This window comes from Sturnus vulgaris, chromosome 3 (assembly GCF_052056855.1).
Source record: "Sturnus vulgaris isolate bStuVul1 chromosome 3, bStuVul1.hap1, whole genome shotgun sequence".
NCBI lineage: Eukaryota > Metazoa > Chordata > Aves > Passeriformes > Sturnidae > Sturnus > Sturnus vulgaris.
In genome coordinates, this window is record NC_142245.1 from 38,317,884 (window position 1) to 38,334,917 (window position 17,034).

Below are 17,034 nucleotides of genomic sequence, written 5' to 3' on the forward strand. Positions count from 1 at the left end.
TCGGGCCCCGCCGCTGCCGGGGCTGCGCCGCGTCCTCCGGGCCGCCGGGGGCGCGCGGGCCCGCGCCGCGGGGAGCCGAGGTACCGGGCCGGGGGGCGGCGGGGACACCCGGGGAGACCAGCCCGGCTCCGGGAACGCGGCGGCCACAGCGCCCGCCCCCGGCCCGAAGGGGAGGAGCCCGGGCACAGCGCCGGGGCCGCCGTGCCGGGGTCGCGGCCGCCGTGCTGCAGTGCCCCCGCCTGTGTGCCCAGCTCGGCTCGGCGCCCGGCCCGTGGCGCTCAGCCGGCCCCGGGCTGGAGATGGGACGGGCTGGTGAGAACAGAAATCCTTATAAAGCCGAGGCCTTCCCAGCTGTGCTTCGGTCCGCCGGGCACGCAGAGGGGGCTGGTTCGCCCGTGTAGCTTTAGAGGTACCGCCTGCTTCCCCGGATGGGCGCCGGCATCCTCCCCTGCCCTCTGGGGGGTGTTCCATGTGACACGCTGCCTTAAGGAGTACCGCGGTGGGAAGCGTTGTGAGCATGGAGATACAATGAATAGGTTATTGCTTAAGCAGCTCAAAATATTTTTCATACCGATCCATAGAAAAGAAAAGACTTCTTTATTCTACTTACAGAGGATAAACTCGCCGTGGGGGAAAAAAAATTCAAGCTGGAAATAAGAAAGCTTCAAATTCACAGGGCATTGCAGTCCCGAGGTGACTTAAGAGAATAAGCAACATAATTTATTTTAAGCTGGAGTTTGATCGTTTTATGAAGCAAATTATGTGATAGTGAGAGAACAATAGCCGGGCTTGGACTATGATCCAGGAACTTGCTTCTAGCTCTATGTTAATTAGTCATCACTCTGTCTTGGACTGGGACTGTAGTTCTTACGTTTTGTACCTCATGCTGCTTTTTCTTTACGCTAGGACATCCTGTCTCTCACACTGAATTACCAGCAAAGGATGGAGAACATCCTGGCTAGTTTGTGTGGAACCAGCCCAGAAGATCCACTCCCCGTGTGGGTTCGTGGCAGCATTGGCCATTGCTTTAACCAGCTGACATTAAATGTGATTCCTCATGCGATACTTGCAGTGGTCAGTGCCTGCTTCATTGGCACTCCGAGGTATGACAACTGACTTGTCTGGCTCTTGATTATTATGCAGGACTGGAGGTGGGTGGCAAGGCTGGAAATTGTATCTCTCTGTAATGTGCTGAATATGTAATTAGGGAAGGACGCAATATTATAATGCCATTATATTTGTCAGCATCCGTCTTAATTCAGTGTACAGAAAGGAATCCAGAAAAAATAGAGGGGGTTAAGGGCATAAAATCACAGAAAGTAATTAAAAACTTTTTCAGTGAATGAGGACTGGGGAAAACTGGGAGTATTCTGGGAGAGAATATAAATCCAGGGTGGCATAGAAGATGTATATAAGGCAATAAGGAGTTCAGAGAAGTGAAAAATTGTTTTTCTGTTTACCCTCTTCTGAAATTTGCAAACATGACAACATTCACTGATACTGAAAGGCCACAAAGAATCCAGTGATAATGAAATCTTTTGATGGGCAATAGATGATAGTCTTTACAAGTGCAGCGTCACTGAAACTACAGTGATAAAAATAATGTTTCTAGAAAAAATATCCCACAGACAAGGAAATCAAGGATCAGAGATGTGACACAGAGAATTTTGTAATCCAAAATTTGTGTTAAAGAGGTTAAATGTACTTTTTTTTGCTGTTAATCCTCAAGGATTGGAGTCTAATTTGACCACAAAGTATCATAGTTTGCAAATAAATTTCTGTAAAGAAATGCTTTTCTTTGGTAGCATCTAAATCTCTGGTATTGACCAAAGAGTGGGCTATATTGACCTGATGTAGTTTAGCAATGCCTTGTAATCAGAAAAAGTTACAGATCTAGGGAGATGTATCCAGAAAGTTAAGTAGGAGTGGATGTATAAACATGGGGAAGAGGAGAGGAAGAAAGGACAATACTGACCGAGAGGTAGTGGAATTTCAACTGTAATTTATTTCACTGCTCTTTCCTCCTCCCTAAGGTCTGGCTCCGGTGTACCTTGCAGGCCAAGCTGGGGGTGGAGAATCGCTACCTCCTTTGTACTTGCTGGCCTATTCTTTGCTGATACCATCCCAGCCACCATTTCCCAGCAGGAGCTGGGCCCTGTGTACCTGGAAGTGCTGGCCAATGGCACTGCTGCCCTGACATGGCTGGTGCATGGCTTTGCTCTTCTCATGCTCTGCAGGTCGATTCACGGCTTCACCAGGGGCCCTGCAGCCCTGGCTCTCCTCACTCTCTTACCCCTGCCTTCCTTCATCATCACACTGCTGTGGTACTGCCAGAGTGGGACAGCTTGGTCCCCTGCCCACCCCGGGGTCTCCTCCAGGTTTGCCATTCTCTGTCTGCAGCTGGTCTGTCTGCTTGCCTATGTGGTCAGCTACCTCTTCCCCACTGCTGCCAGGCAAGACTTCCTCTCCATCAATCGCTCTTGGCAACAAGACCAGCCCATCTCAGGGCTAGGGATCCCAGTGCCTGGCCAGCAGAGAGTGGCAGAAGATGGTGAGAGCTGGCTCTCACGCTTCTTTTACACCTGGATGAACCCCCTTATGAAGCGTGGCTACCAGCAGAAGCTGAACCAGCCACAGGATGTCTACGTGCTTCCTCGCCGGCTCCAGGCTGCCAGGGTTTGTGACCGCTTCTACTCTTGCTGGCAGAAGAAGGCAGCTCTTCACCAAGCAGAGGAGGAGACAGTGTCTCTTACCAGCCCAATCATTGCTGGAGCTGATGGGAGCAGTGATGCTCCAGATAGCCCACACCATGCCCAGGAAGCTGTGCGCCTCATGTCAGTCCTGCATGCGGCCTTTGGGCTTCGTTTCTACACCCTTGGGCTTCTCAAGCTGGCTGGCAGTCTGCTGGATTTTTCAGGTCCTCTGCTTCTGAACTTGCTTGTGAACTTCATGGAGTCACGGCAGGAGCCCCTGAGCCACGGGGTTCTGTATGCCCTTGGGCTCTTTGCTGGCTCTTTCCTGGGCGCTCTCTTGCGGAACCAGTTCAGCTACGAGACGAACAAGATGGCGCTGATGGTGCGGGCTGCCGTCATCTCCGCCATCTACCGCAAGGCTCTGCGTGTCAGCAGCACCAGCCTTGCCCGCTTCACCGTGGGGGAAATCGTCAACTTCATGAGCACCGACACCAATAGGTTGGTCAACTTCTGCCGCAGCTTCCATGAGCTGTGGAGCCTGCCTGTCCAGCTTGCCATTGCCCTGTACCTCCTCTACCAGCAAGTGGGGATAGCCTTTCTGGGGGGCATGGCCCTGGCACTGCTGCTCGTGCCCATCAACAAGATCATAGCTAACCGCATCCTGGCACACAATGAGAAGATGCTGAAACACAAGGACACACGAGTCAAGGTGAGGGGCAGTGGTATCTCTCTGGGTCTGTATTTTTGCCCTGTTTGTCCCAGAATGTTGGCTTCTTGGCCACTAGTCATGATCCAAGGCAGATTAATTAAATTGCAGCTGTTGAGAAAAATGCTGGAAGGGGTACACGCACACGCACGAGCACTCGTGCACACACACACACAGAGTCAAAAGTGTTCCAGGGTAATGTAGTTTCACCACCACCCATAAGATCATGAACCTTTAAGGCTTGTCTTGTCCCCTGGGCTATTTTAGTTCCTTTGCAAGTTTCTTTTCTGTGTGTAGTAGTTAAGGTAAGACTTCCAATGGCTTCCTCTAGATATGCATCTATCCTATTGCTCCAGTTGATGCCATCAATGCTAAAGTGGCTTGAAGTCTGGACAAAGGCAATGATCATGGATGTAATTTTATATGGCTCCAGGCTTGGCACACTCAGTTATCTTTTCCACTGTTTTTCCCATATTTGCAGTGCCATCTCACCACATGCCAGACATTTGATTCCAACCTTTTAGCATTGTATCTCTAATTTGAGAGGACAGCATTTTCACTCATGCTTTGGAAGCATGAAACATAGGTCAACTCTCTGTCAGAACTGTTGGCAGCTTTAAAAATACTGATTTTCCCAACAGAAGGTGCATCTGCCAGAGTTGGATCTGATTATGCCGAACTTTCTACAACCATTGTAAGACTGGTTTGCTGAATAAAGTCTCTCTTGTTAGTTTTCTTTAATGTTGGGCAGAGGCATAGTCAGCTTGCTCTACATCTGCTGACCTGAGAGCAGAAATGAGGGAACTGCATCCTGCAGGGACACCAGAGTTCTGGAAATGGACCTGCCAGGCTCTGGATACAGACTAGTTGTTTCTAGGGCAGGGCCAGGCCTGAGAGTCAGATGTTATCTCAAGGCACTGTCAGGTCAATACAAGCAAATAGTGTCCAGGCTGCAGCTATCAATTCCACACATCCCTTCACCTGTGTTGTTCATCTTTCACTTGGAAGTAGTGTAATATTTTGTCTTTTCCTGAGTTGGACACAGCATAGGTGGCTGAAGAAGCTGGTGGGATGGATGGGCACAAAGTTTCCAGTAGTTGTTACTTGTCTTTGTTAGCAATGGTTCCTAACATCTCTAGCCTGACCCTTAGCAGGAGACAACTGCCCACCCTGGCACAGCCCAGGCTGCCTGGGCACTGTTTGCTTGATTTTCCTTTCTTCGTTGTCTGCAGCTAATGACAGAGTTCCTATGTGGCATTCGTGTGATTAAGTTTTATGCCTGGGAGAAGCACTTCAGCACCAGGATAAATGCCTGCCGAGCTAAAGAGCTGCAGAAGGTCCGGGCTGTCAGTTACCTGGATGCTTTGTGCGTGTACATGTGGGCAGCAGTGCCTGTTGTTGTCTCCATTGCCATCTTCATCACCTATGTCCTGTTGGGCAACCAGCTCACTGCCACAAAGGTGAGTAGGTAGTAGGGAGAGCTCCAAATGTGTCCTGTGCAGAACACGGTCTGCAGTGGAACTGCAGTCCTGAGACAGCTTCTCTGTGAAATAAACCCAGCCCATGCCTCCCCACAGCTCTTCAGGCACTCACTGGTGAAGCTGTTTGGAGGACACAAGAGAGGTACTGGCTCCAACTCATGGCTGTTTGCTTACCCATGCAGGTGTTCACAGCATTGGCCCTTATTGGGATGCTTATTCTACCCCTCAATGGCTTCCCATGGGTGTTGAATGGGATCTTGGAGGCCAAAGTTTCCCTGGATCGAATCCAGCAATTCTTTGAACTCATGGACCAGGACCTGGAAGCTTATTATGCCCTAGGTAATGGTTAAGCAACCTGCCAGGCCTGAGACTCTGGTCAGCAGACATTCAGAGCAGAGAGCTGAGGTGCGAGGCCGGGGGCAGTACTGGAGGGCAGCTGGCTATCACCCTGTTATTCAAGATGCTCAGTTTGGGTAGAGGTAGAGGGGATACACTTAACTTCTCTTAATTTCTTTGGAAAGCAGGAGACAAGACTATAACATTACACTTTACCAACCATAATCCACCGCTTGTCCCCACAGAGCCATTAGTGTCCCAGTAGAACAAGCAGCTCTGTCCTTTGACCAAAGCTCTTCTGACACTGAAGAAACTTGGCTTCAACTTGCAGAAAGGCTTGAGTGGCTGCCCCTCTCCTGAGCTATATGAGCTCCCTTTCCTTCTTTCACTGCCTTTGGCCAGCTCCCTGCCTTTCTTTTACCTTCAGCAATAATAAAAGCAGGTTATATCCTTACAGCGTCTCCCTGACAGCCATGTGCGTCTGGTATGAGCTGGAGACAGGCAGGTTGGAAGAAGGGATGTATAAGTTTAAGGGCAAGTCAGTAGGCAAGAATCTCATTCTGTGGCTGGGTCAGGGGCATCATGCAGTGCCTCATCCATGGGCTCTGCATTTGGGAACAAAGCTGATGGTATTTGTGATGCCAGGGGCCTTTAATTTTCTGGTTTTCTCATAGCAGTGCTTTGCTGTTCTGCTTTTCACTTGTAGATAGCCCTTCAAATACTGCTACTGCCATGGAGATGCAATGTGCAGCCTTCTCTTGGGTGCCAGTTGAGGAGGAAAGCACCGGGCAGCCCTCATCCACAGGCATACTGCAACTGCACATTGAGAACCTGTCAGTGAGAAAGGTGAGCAAGGACATGGGAGGTAGCACAGAAAAATGGCACTAGACAAAAAATACTGGAAACTAGAAATAATGGAGCAGATGTGGCATGTTCTCCTCCATTTAGGAGCTGTGCATCAAAATCTTTTCTTAGTCAAGAGGCACAGGATGCATATTATATCTCAGAGCTGAAAAGTGCCAGAGAACATCCACGGCTTACTGACAGATGAACTAGTTCTCTCTGATTTCTACTATTGCTGCAGGAGACTACAGGATAGGGAACAGAGCAGGGCTCTAGTGTTAACAGTCCTTGCAAATCTGTGTCCTGTCATATCAGGAGTCTGGTTTACCTGACAACTGTACCCAGCTGCACTGCTGGATGTGTGAGATGGTCCTAGCAGTCAGCTTCCTTACAGGCTACGTGTGGCTCAAGAAATCTGGACAAGCTACTCTGTATTAGCATATCAGGTTGCTTCTTTTCATTTCTCTTTGCAGGGAATGCTCCTGGGGGTTGTTGGGAAGGTTGGCTCTGGCAAAAGCTCTCTGCTTGCAGCCATCACTGGAGAACTCATTAAGTAAGTAGTCTAAAGACTTTTCCCTGCCTGGTCCCTCCATGCCATGGCAGATGAAAACTGTCCAGTGCAACTTGTAGGTAATTTTGATCTGCCAGCAGATTTTCTTTGTTGCCCTTTATACCCACTTTTGTTGTGCTTGCAGACAAGGTGGACGAGTGTATGTTTGTGACCTGGAGCAAGGATTTGGTCTGGCCACACAGGAGCCTTGGATACAGTTTACCACTGTCCGTGAAAACATCCTTTTTGGCCGAGAATATGATGCCAGGCTGTACGAGGAGGTGCTGGAGGCCTGTGCCCTCTCCGAAGACCTAAAAGTGAGTGCCTAGACTGTAAACCTGCCTGAGTCTTCTTGGTGGGCTTTTACATCCATCCTGAACCTCACTGGGATCAGTCTTTATTCTTTCAGGACTGCTTTTCCAATGTCCCATCACACAGTGTTGCTCTGATCACCAAGCCCACACCATTCCTGGCATGCCCATACTTCTTTAAGGTGTGAAGTCACTCTTGTAGCATTTTGGGTGGTTTCTTCTGCTGCTGAGCCAAAGCTCTTCATCCTGAGGAAAGGAGTTGTTCTTGCAGAGCTGATGACTGTTGGGTTTTTCAGGCAGAATATATCAGCAGCTATAGGAGGCGGGGATCAGAAGGTATTTCTTTGGGATTTGGAAGGGCTAAGTCAATGCTCCTGACATATATTCTAAATTTGAGGTTTATGACAGTATTAGCCAGTTAACCTGGCTGTATATATGGTAGAAATCGACCCTTCTCCCAGTTTATAAGCTGATGCCTGATTTTCTGAAGTGCCAAGCTTTAGCAGTTCTTGTTTGTTCTGGCTGGAGCTATGAATATTCTGTAAAGGCAAGATTTTTATTTGAGATTTAGTAGAATTCACCTATGCTACCAAACCGAGAGGAGACTTATTTCCAGGTACTGAAATTTGGTGGTTTTTACTGCTACACTGTTTGGAAGGACCCTGACGTAATTTTGATGCAGGCACAGCCCTTGTGCCTGAAAATCACTGTGTGCAATTACCTTGGACCAGAAGTTGCTCTCAATGCGTAGTTCAGATGTGACCACCCTATTCTAGAGTGTAAAAGATTTTCATTGCATAAATAAAGCTTGCCAGTTGTCTGTAGAACCAGTGTATAGACTGTTGCATTGTTAGTTGTTAGTAAGGTGTCAGCCTTAGAAATTACTGCCAGAGACTGGAGAGGGGCCCCTGTGTCGTGGTTTTGGGTCCCCAGAAGTTTCCTGTCCCTTTCTAAATTATTTTCTTGAATATTTCAGATTTTACCAGCAGGTGACCAGACAGAAGTGGGTGAAAATGGTGTGACACTCAGTGGGGGACAGAAGGCTCGAATAGCCCTTGCCAGAGCAATTTACCAGGTAAATAACAAAGGAGTTACTGTGTGGCAGATAATGCCAAGTCAAACATAAAGAGGCTGGAAGTACTCAGCTGTACAGTGAGCTCTGGCAGCATGTCTTCAAAGCATATTGTGCTAGCCTAAAGGTGACGCCACATGGAGACACTTGGACTTTTCTCTACAGCAGGGCCAGCAGCTGTATCCTTTTTTCTTTTGTCCCCCTCCCAGGAGAAAGAACTTTACCTCCTTGATGATCCCCTGGCTGCTGTCGATGCAGATGTAGCCAATCATATTATGCGGAAATGCATTTTCGGAGCTCTCAAACATAAGACCAGGGTCCTTTGCACTCACAGGACAGAGTTTTTGGAGAAGGCTGATGCCTTGTTGCTGATGGACAATGGCAGGATAGTTAAGACAGGTACACTGTCTGTTTTCTCAGGCATTCACTTGTGCCTTTGTCTTGGAATGGCTCGAGGGAATTAGATTAACTAGTAGGGGACCCAGTGATAAAAGAGGACACTGAGAACACTGCATGTGGGCAAAGATGGGGTGGAAGAAAATGTGCAGATGTACAGATAAAACAGGACAGCCCTAGATGTGGGGAGCTGATGAGGCAGAAGGATGTACCAGGTTGAATGGAGCAGAGCCTGCAAGGGTGTAGTTGCTGTATATAGTAGGGAATGTTATGAGAATAGTAGGGAATGTTATGAGAGAACAAAACTGGGTCATTTCAGAGCAAGAGGCAGTGGGAAGGTGGAAAGTTGTCACCTGTTCCTCACAGATGCTGAAGAATTTGCATGTCTCTCTTCGCAGGCACACCAGCTGATATCCTGCCGCTTGTTGAAGCCTTCCCCAAATTCAAGGATACAGACAAGGGGCATAAGGATAAAGGTCTGTTCCTCATGAACTAAAGGGTAGCTGGGAGAGTGCAGCTGACCTTCCAGACAGAACTTGTATCTGATGGCTGCTGGCCTTAGAGCAGAACTCCCAACACCTTGTTCTGCCGTGGCAGTGCTGATGTGTGGGTAGTGTATACACAGAAGGACAGGAAGCCCACATATCATTGGGTATTGGTCTGAAGCAGTATTTGAACCTGTTGTTCCACTTGTACTCCAGTTTTGGATGAAGAAATGCCAGGGTTGGTGCACTTGTCTTGAAAGTGGGAAAAAATGTGTCCCTCCTAGTTTAGACTTGCTCTGTTCACAGTTAGGTACAGCTGCGGGAAGAATTTAACTCTGCACTGACCTTTGCTTTTCTTCCGTTCCCACAGCCCCTAATGAACAGGGACAGGAAGAGGCCATAAAGACAGAGGCAGAAGAACCAACCCAAAACAATAATCTCATCCACATGGAGGAAGAAAAAAAAGAAGGGGCAGTGGCTTTTGCAGTGTACAAGGCCTATTGGATGGCAATGGGCAGCTGCTTGGCAATATCAATCCTCTTCTCACTGTTCCTGATGCAAGGTGAGGCAGTAACCCAGCAGCACACCTCTCTTTAGACACTCCTCTCCTCTTGTCTAATTCCCTGGTTGCATGGAGTCCAGAAGAAAAGACACCAGGACTTTAAACACTCTCCCTGTAGCAGGAAGACCACTTTTCTCTTCCCCAAATTAATGTAGCTCAAAGAGCTACTTTAGTAGGGAGGAGGCACATGTGGGAACTGTACCTGGCATCTCGCTGCTGCATTTGCATTACTGTACATCTGTAGCAGCGCTATGTCGCTGCTGCAGCTCAAGGCTGTTCCCTTGCTCCTGCTCTACTACTAACAGGGGGAAGACTATACTGGGCAGCAGCACTATGCAAAAGTTGTCCAGTAGCTTCCCCTCAGCTTGTCTGCTTCATATTTGGTGATTCAAAAGTAGAATTTCTCATTACGTAGTCTGTCTTTCTCTGTAGCATCCAGAAATATCTCGGATTGGTGGCTGTCATACTGGATCTCCAGCATATCCCAGACAGCAAATACCTCTGTGATGGCCTACTCAGCTTCCCTGCCTTCCCCAGAGCTGCTTCTCTTCTCCACTGCTGGGCTTGTGTAAGTGAATATGGTCTGGAGGTGTCAAAGGAAGCTGGAAATGTCTTTAAATGCATTTCCTGTGAAGATCCTGGAGAGCAGGGATAGATAAATTGATTATTTCACTTCAGGGCATGTATGGCTGCTTTGACAAAGAGAATCAAAACCCCTGACCTGATGATGTGCCCAAAAGGCTTCTGTCTGGGGCTGATGGGAGACCCCCTAGCTGCATAGTAATCAGAGCATTTGTCCCAACATGCCAAAGGGGTGTAACAGGAGTATTTCTCCTGGAGTATGCTCTTGGGTTCTCATGCCCTGTCTGTGAGTTTACTGTCAGGAAGATGTTGGTAGATTCATAATCTTCCTCCTTTTTTCCAGTTTCCCCATTCAAGATCTAGACAAGACCCCAGCCCCTCCCAATGGCTCAGTGGATGTGAGTTTCTACCTGACAGTTTATGGGAGCATTGCAGGGGCCAACTCCCTCTTCACCATTATTCGGGCTTTCCTTTTTGCTTTTGGCACTCTCCGTGCTGCTACTGTCATTCATGACCGACTGCTCCAAAGGATTCTAAAGGTAATGGGCACAAAGTCCAGAGCAGGCTGAGGCTCCTGCAATCTGACATTCTTCTCATAGCTGGGAGTAAGGGTGTGGGAGATCGATTAAGGTTTCTGTTGGTATTGGCTGGTAGGACTGTATTCAAAAAGGGCTGCACCACAGCCAGCACAAGGAGCCAGTGAGCTGGGGTTCAAAGTGGGTCCTGTTCATTCCATGGAAAGAGGATTTATGGCTCCCACCTGCATCTATTCACTCATTAGCTTAGATGTATAGCCAAGATGAGGGCTAGCCAAGTCAAAGTAGCTTTTACAGGATGGTGAGTTCAGGTTTAGATGAGATTGGAAGGAGTCATTAAGCAAGATCTAGGGCTGATGCTGGCACGTGTCAGTTAACTTTCTTCATGTTTTTGGCTTCCTTGGGTCCTCAGGCTAGAGTTAGGATTAGAGGATTGGAAGTTTGGATTAGAGGCTAGATTTGCCTCGCTGCTGTTGGGCCATCATGGTGTCTGAGTGCCTGCTTTCTCAGTAGCTGTCAGCCAGAAGGAGTGCTTCCTTTTACCATGCAAACAACATGAGTTGTTTGGCTGCTAGTGGATGCTGGCTTTGGAGGCTGAGGTAAGGAAGTGGGTTGTGGTGGCCACCGCCTTGTGGCCTTATCTGCTCCCCTTGGTGCTGCTCTCCTGCACACTGTTCCATGGTTGGATCTCACCACAGCTGACTGGCTCTTACTGTCTGGTTCCCTTATTGCCAGGCCACAGTCACCTTCTTTGACACCACACCAACAGGCCGGATCCTGAACCGCTTCTCCTCAGACATGTACTGTGTGGATGACAGCCTGCCATTTGTGCTCAACATCTTCCTAGCCAACATCTACGGGCTCTTGGGCATGCTGGTGGTAATGACCTATGGCCTCCCTTGGATTGGTCTGGTCTTGCTCCCTCTGGCTGTAGTCTACTTCCTCATTCAGCGCTATTACCGATTCACATCCCGGGAGCTCAAGCGCCTCTACAGTGTCACCCTGTCTCCCATTTACACCCACTTCTCAGAGACCCTCTCAGGACTGAGCACTATCAGAGCCATGCGGGCAACAAAGAGGTGAGCAGACAGAGCTTTGGCTTTATAGGCCAAGGCCTTCCTCTTGTGGGGCTGGTTATAGGGTGGCTGGAATGCCCTTGGTCGGGGGCAGCAGGAGTGGAATTTGAGTAGTGCAAACTTCTGTTGTGTGCCTGACAGGTTTGAGTTGGAGAATCAGCTGCGTCTGGAGCAGAACCAGCGCTGCCTCTTTGCCAGCAACACAGTGATGGAGTGGCTGGACATCCGCTTGCAGATGATTGGGGTTGCTGTGGTTACTGCTATTGCAGGGATTGCTATCATCCAGCACCAGAAGCAGCTGGGAAATCCAGGTAGACTGCCAGGGATTGATCTGTGTCCACTCCTAGGCTGTGCCCAAGGGGTTTCTCCTCTCCCAGCCAAGAGCTACACATTTTCCTACACCGGGGTAAGATCCAGAGCTCCTTCTTCCTGTCCCCAGCAAGTCACCCACAGTGTAGTGCTTCAGTTCCTGTCTCTGCTCCTGTGTATCTGCAACCTCAAGTGTGACCCCAGACTCCAGAGTCCTGACTTTCCTTTGGTTTTTTTTTTGCCTGCCTACCAAGGTGCCAACTCCTTCCCTGCCAGTGACATTCTTGCTTATGCTTTTGTCCTCACAGGACTTGTGGGCCTGTCACTCTCATATGCCCTGTCTGTCACAAACCTACTCTCAGGCCTCATTGCCAGTTTCACTCAGACAGAGATCATGATGGTGAGTGTGGAGCGGACAGAGGAATACACCACAGACATCCCCATGGAGCCCCAGGATAAACTGGTCCAGGTAAAAGCTCAAATGTGTTCTCAGGTAATGGCCCATCTTTTGGCTCTTTGCCCTGCACTTGCCCCCTGGGGAGACCACAGGGTTCCAGTGAATGGGTGGAGGACCCTTGATCAGAAAAGGGATCAAAAAAGGATCAGAAAACCAGAAACCACCTTGATCACTCATCTTTTACCCGTATATCTCTGGGGGAGGGTGAATCTCTGGCAGGAACTGGTGAAGGCTGGAGTGATAGGAAGGAGTAGGGAAGCAGAATGGGTGCTACATACAAGCTGTGATGGAAGAACAAGCCTAGGGGAGGGCTGGAGGTGGGACTGGGCTGTATGTTGGTTCTGCTCCGAAGCCAAGCTACCGTCTAAAGGGAGGGATGGGGCTTGGACTGTGGGGAGGAGATGCTGAAGATAACAATCACTCATTATCATACCCTTTCTCACCTGTGTATCCCTCTTAGGTTTCTGCTGACTGGCCAAGCAAGGGGCTTGTGGAGTTCCAGCAAGTGGTCCTGGCATACAGAGCAGGCTTGCCAAATGCACTTGATGGTGTGAGCTTTACTGTTTACCCCGGAGAGAAGCTGGGGATTGTGGGTCGCACAGGATCTGGGAAATCCACCCTTTTCTTGGCCCTTTTCCGTATGGTGGAGATGAAATCAGGCCAGATTCTCCTGGATGGTGTTGACAGCCAGCTGGTGGGCTTGGAGGAGCTGAGGTATGACTGAGCAGAGTGAAGGGTAGCTGATGGTGGCTGAGAGCTGTCAGTGGCTGGATGCCAGACTAAAGAGTGAGGAGCAAAGGACTCACTGTCGTGGCACCTTCTTTTCTGATTGTGGCAGCTTTTTACGAGTCTCCCTGTTGTTTCTCGACAGCTGTGCTAAGGAAACCATGTTTAATATGTGACCCATGTCTCTGTGCCTCTAAGATTTGCAGCAAACTAAGACACCCCATGAAAAAGAAATAGCAGATCTTTGCTTTTCTGCAGAACCCATCCCATGAGCTCTCAGCTTTTGTTTGCTTGCAGATCTAGGCTGGCCATCATCCCGCAGGATCCATTTTTATTCAGTGGCTCAATCAGAGAAAACCTGGACCCCCAGGGAAAACGGACGGATGCTGAGCTCCGTGAGGTGCTGGAGCAGTGCCACCTGTGGGATGCTGTTACTCAGATGGGTGAGCTGGAAACCAGTGAGAAGCAGCTGATGAATGTGGGTTCTGTGAGAGGAGAGAAGGCCTTGGCTCAGGCAGGGAGCTGAGGTGGATGCAGTAGGGAATGGGTTAGGCAAGGCCACGCTAAAATCAGTGTGGGAACAGGTCAGTGGAATTCCCTGACATTTAGAGGCAAGTGGACTGGCAGGTGATGCATTGGGTAGCAGAATTTTGCTGGTGAGACCAGGTCTCAGTGGGTGTTAGAGGAGTAGCTGAGAGATAAGCCAGGCCTTAGTTCTAAGGGAACTGTGCCAGGTGTTGTGTCTAAGTGTAAAGGCTTCAGTTCCTAAGGCCTGGGCCTGAACAGAATTGGGATTTTGTGTGCTACTGGGAAAACCTTGGACTGGTGGAGCAGCTTGGGGCCCTGTGCAGATGATGCAGGTGACTGCTGATCTTGATTCCTGCAGGTGGACTGGACAGCAAGCTGGGAGAGAGGGGAAAGAGTCTGTCTGTGGGACAGAGGCAGCTGGTGTGTCTGGCCAGAGCCCTCCTGACACAGGCCAAGGTGAGTGCACTGCCTCCATTGGAGCAAGGGGGAGGGTGAGCTGCTGTGGCTGACTGGGGCAGCAGAGGAGAGTGCTGCAGAATCAGAGGTGTAATGGGAAGAGATATCCTGTGCTAACTTCTCAGGCTGTCTCTAGGCAGGGAGTGGGGTCTGCTGTGATGCTTGGGAGCTCCCTTCACTGTCTGTGCCTGGCAGGTGCTGTGCATCGATGAGGCCACAGCCAGTGTGGATCAGAAGACAGACCAGCTGCTGCAGCAGACCATCCGCCAGCGCTTCGCTGACAAAACTGTTCTGACGATTGCTCACAGGTATGGAAGAACCTCTGTGCCTGAAGTCAGCCTGCCACTCACAGGGAGAGGTGGCTGCACATGCCATGCCATGGCCTCAAGCTGAGCACAGAGGTCTCTGTGATAAGGTTTTTCAAGTGCCAAAGCTGGAGCTTGCCTTTTGCCTTTTCTGCTGGGTGCTGGGAACAACTGGATGTGAAAAGGGGAAAATGTACCCAGAAGTTGTGTCAGCAAAGGGCAAAATGCCATGTCATATCACAGAATTCTCTTCCTGGGCACTGCCTGCTGGGATCGGTAGGGCAGGTGAATCGTTCCTTGTGGTTCTCCCAAATTAGGGCGAGGAGTAATGGAGAATTATGCTATGGAAAGGGGCAATGTGGAGGAGCAGGTGTCCCTGGCTCAGTAGAGGGCAGTGCAGGACAGCTGGCAGTGAAGGGCTGCAGCCAGATCCTGGATGGTTCTGTTTTCCAAAATCCTGGGTTTTAGTCCCAGCCTGCACCTTATGCCAGCAAGATAGACACTGCCCAGGCAGGACAGGACAACAGTGATTGCCCCACATCTGAGAGATTAAGAGTAGAATCAGTGGATGGTTGCAGCCAGAGGGAGGAGAGCAAAACATGAATACTGCAGAGAAGGGATGGATCAGCATTAGGTGGTGTTCTCTGCTCTTATTCTTGCCAAGTGGAGGAGTATTTGGAGGAAGATTATGCAATTATGGAGGGTGTTTTCAAAGCACAGAGGTTATCACCAAAATAAAAATCAAATGAGCAGGTGGCAGGGGCTGGTGTCCTGCTGCATAGGAGTGGGAGTGATGGATGACAGGCAGGGTGGGCTGGGCCTGGCAAGTGAATCAAATGGGTCTTGTTAAATACATCGTGTGGGAGGGAGGCAGGAGGGGTGTGAAGGGAATGTGGTTCCTACATTAGGGATGTTAGGCATAAATAGAGTAGAAGTGCAAGGGCACTGTGGGCTGAGATGTGTGTTTGGGTTGGGTGTGGGGAGGCCACCTTTGATGGGGGAGTAATTAAAGAGGAGAAACAGCAGAGGAAGGTGTGGCAGAAGGCAAAGCATCAAGACGGAGTTGAAGATGGCCACAGCCCCTTTTCCATTGGGATGAAGAGCAATGGGGGAGAGCAGTAAGGAGAGAAAGGTGATGATGGGGTTGTTTTGTATCCATGGTTTTTCCATGCCATTCAGCTTTGGGTGAAATCCAGGATGAGAAGTGACTCTGTACTTGTCTCTTGCTCTTCCAAGTCATTTCCAGTGCTGCAGCCTGAACTCTCTTGGAGATGAATGTGTAACCAGAGTCTTGAACTCCATGATGCCTTTTAGCTGTTCAAATCCTGTGCAGTGTCTTCCTTGTGACTTGCAGCTTTGTAGGGCTGTAGTTTCACACGGAATGGTGCATGACTGTACAAAAACATTCCAGCTGTCCTGTCTTCTCTATCCAGAGCCAGAGGTTGCTACTCTGCTGGCAGTCTGGGCAGACCTGGGCACATGTATGTGCAGTGGGTCCTGTGGTTGGCTGTCTGGCAACTGCGGATCCAGTGGTGGTAGTAGCATAAGCAAAGATGCCAGGCTGTAGGGGAATAACAGCTGATGCACAATTTCTGCTGCCCTTGAGAGGTGGCAGGTGAGGAAATGTTGGGGCAAATAAAGCAACTCACTAACCCCTGTGGGGATGGAGACATTTTGTGCAACCCCAGAATCAGGCACGTCCTGAGCTTCAACCCCACAGAACTTCCCTCTGCACTCCTGGTGCCCTGCCATGCCCAGCAACTGGAAGGCATCACTGTGCTCTCCTGAGAGGTGCTGCATTTCAGCAGTGAGTAGAGGCTCTCTGGGCAGCTGCACTGCACTGTGACCTCGAGTGCAGAGGGATATCCTCCACAGCTCCCAGTGCTGGGCATGTCTTGGGCCACCCTAAACAGCAGGGGAAGCAGTATCCAGAACTTGTCCTCACATCCACCACGTGTGTCCTGGCATTTGTTGTCCACAGGCTGAACACCATCCTGGACTCGGACCGCGTGCTGGTGATGCAAGCTGGGAGAGTGGCAGAGCTGGATTCACCTGCCTCCCTAAGCCAGAAAGATGGCTCCTTGTTCCAGCACCTCCTGCACAGCAGGCAGCAATGACCTCCCTCCTGGGCTCAGCTCAGGCAGCCTTTCCAGCTGGCTCTACTCTCACCTCAGACACCAGCCCTGTCCCTGCAGAGCCAGGAGCTGCTGAGTTGAGGGAGGGGCTTATTCCCGCCTGCAGGCAGCAATTGTGTGTCCTCAGGGATGGGAGCGTGGTACTGTGGCCTCTCCCTTACTAGGGAGACCTGCTGTTTAGAGTTATGCAAACTCTAAACAAGCTCTATGCAAGCCTGGTTGGTGGGATCCTGCTCCCCGCCAAGGCTTCCCTTTGAGATTACAGAGGGATTTTCTACTCACTGAAGAATCAGTAACTCCTAGTTTGAGACTTAGTCTCAGAGATGTAATGTAAAATAAAGTGGAAATATCCTCGTGAAGCTGTTAATTCAGGTTCTTGCCTCTTTTCGTCACCAGACACCTATTTCCTTATGAGATACAAGAATGGTGCCCTCTCTGCACAAAGACAACCCTACCTACTCCCTACTATTCCCAGAAGGCTTTTCCAAG

General features: G+C 49.8%; 1 protein-coding gene across 7 annotated transcripts; it reads left to right on the forward strand.

Moving 5' to 3' along the window:
• Positions 1–253: 253 nt before the first annotated feature.
• Positions 254–16,912, forward strand: ABCC10 (ATP binding cassette subfamily C member 10). 7 transcript variants are annotated; one of them, XM_014876193.2, is made up of 22 exons: positions 255–312; positions 907–1,103; positions 2,034–3,402; positions 4,632–4,859; positions 5,063–5,219; positions 5,923–6,062; positions 6,533–6,612; positions 6,755–6,926; positions 7,897–7,995; positions 8,202–8,391; positions 8,787–8,864; positions 9,244–9,435; positions 9,868–10,003; positions 10,361–10,556; positions 11,289–11,632; positions 11,771–11,940; positions 12,247–12,407; positions 12,856–13,109; positions 13,419–13,564; positions 14,008–14,105; positions 14,301–14,413; positions 16,392–16,912. In XM_014876193.2, the coding sequence occupies exons 2-22, from the start codon at positions 943–945 to the stop codon at positions 16,525–16,527; spliced, it is 4,620 nt and encodes a 1,539-aa protein (XP_014731679.1). In that variant the 5' UTR covers positions 255–312; positions 907–942; the 3' UTR covers positions 16,528–16,912. The 7 variants fall into 7 exon arrangements, with proteins under 7 accessions (XP_088017520.1, XP_014731679.1, XP_088017517.1 ...); XM_088161394.1 differs by having other exon boundaries at positions 254–312; positions 11,771–12,407; XM_088161391.1 differs by having other exon boundaries at positions 277–409; positions 11,771–12,407.
• Positions 16,913–17,034: the final 122 nt, after the last annotated feature.

Coding starts and splice junctions, on each gene's coding strand:
- ABCC10 (XM_088161394.1), top strand. CDS start 943: ATGGAGAACATCCTGGCTAGTTTGTGTGGAACCAGCCCAGAAGATCCA. Junction 8,392..8,786: donor TGGCAGGATAGTTAAGACAG/GTACACTGTCTG, acceptor CTCTCTTCGCAG/GCACACCAGCTGATATCCTG. Junction 14,106..14,300: donor CCCTCCTGACACAGGCCAAG/GTGAGTGCACTG, acceptor TGTGCCTGGCAG/GTGCTGTGCATCGATGAGGC.